At 38.5% G+C, this 1,223-nt stretch overlaps 1 protein-coding gene across 1 annotated transcript in view; it reads left to right on the plus strand.

Moving 5' to 3' along the window:
- Positions 1-455: 455 nt before the first annotated feature.
- LOC117342398 (diamine acetyltransferase 2-like) overlaps positions 456-1,223 on the plus strand; it is a gene marked incomplete in the record, with an annotated part of 5,789 nt that continues 5,021 nt past the window's right edge. Inside the window, 2 exon segments of the mRNA XM_033904558.1 lie at positions 456-480; positions 1,106-1,222. Of these exon segments, the coding sequence (XP_033760449.1) occupies positions 1,206-1,222 (17 nt within the window).

Here is a 1,223-nt window from a genome sequence, read left to right on the forward strand (position 1 = left end):
ACTTTTATATGCCTGCCTTTGACAGGTCATATATTGCTATCATAGATCCTGTCCAGGTAGTAACGTGATCATCTTGTTGTATATACACATTTATTACATACCATTGAACCTGGTAAAGGCTGACTAGGATTTACAATAAGTAGTGGATTGCGTTGTATTCACACACGCCTAGTCAGATAACCGAGTCACGAATGATGTGTAACGATGTTCCAGTAATATGACAATAGAATCTTTGGGATATTCAGACTTTTGAATAGGGGACGGTGGTAGCGCTACGACTGCATATATATATGTTTCCGGATATAACGCCTGACTCCGGGCTCTACGTTATGTGTTTGGTGTGTACCATCATGTTCCGGTTTAGGTACAGTAAGCATACTTACATAATCATATAATGAAGCCACTCAGTAACTCACTGGCGCTGTATTAATTTGGAGGAAACAGAAAGCTGCTATCTCTGCACAGACATCGAATGGCAAGGTCACTCTGCTTTTGTTTACACCATTATTAAGATAAAATGTATGCTTTATAATCTTATTTAGGCTTTAGAGATTGTCGGAAAAAATAATAGTAATGATCGAGTATTAAACTTCTAGTGTAAACGACGGCTGGCATGGGTATTCAGCAACGATTTATATCCTTTGATATTTCAAGTAACCTCATATAAAGTATGGAATGGATGTAGTTTAGCTTCGCATATTACATGAGAATGTTATTGATTTGCGTGTATAGAAAAGATAACGTTAATCTTGTCAATTGTAGTAGTGTCTGTGCCGCCCTGATCGTACAGTTAAATGCCACACTGTCCGGTATACACAACATTCATGTTCGGAGTCCTATGATTTACTTCTGTTTATCAGCTAGGGCAGCGGTATCGCATGCCCACTATTACCGTAGTAGCATTCGCTATCCAAATTGTCGCCCTTTACCCTCACTTATACATCTGTAATCAAATGAATGCCAATAATCTTGGCTAACCTCCTTACATGCTAAATCGGTTGAAATTTTACAAATCAGAATATGCTGAATTTGGATAATTTTCAACCTAAAACCAAAGGAATTATATTTGAATGCACCGACGCGTAATGCGGCTTGGTCTATCTAGGGACGACAACATGATAGATGGAGCAGCTTCTATTTTTTTCTGATAAGCCAGGACCACGTGTTTGTATGAGAGGCCGTGTACACTAGTTCCCTGATTAACAATGTCGGAATATAACATA

Source organism: Pecten maximus, chromosome 14 (assembly GCF_902652985.1).
Source record: "Pecten maximus chromosome 14, xPecMax1.1, whole genome shotgun sequence".
Taxonomy (NCBI): Eukaryota; Metazoa; Mollusca; class Bivalvia; order Pectinida; family Pectinidae; genus Pecten; species Pecten maximus.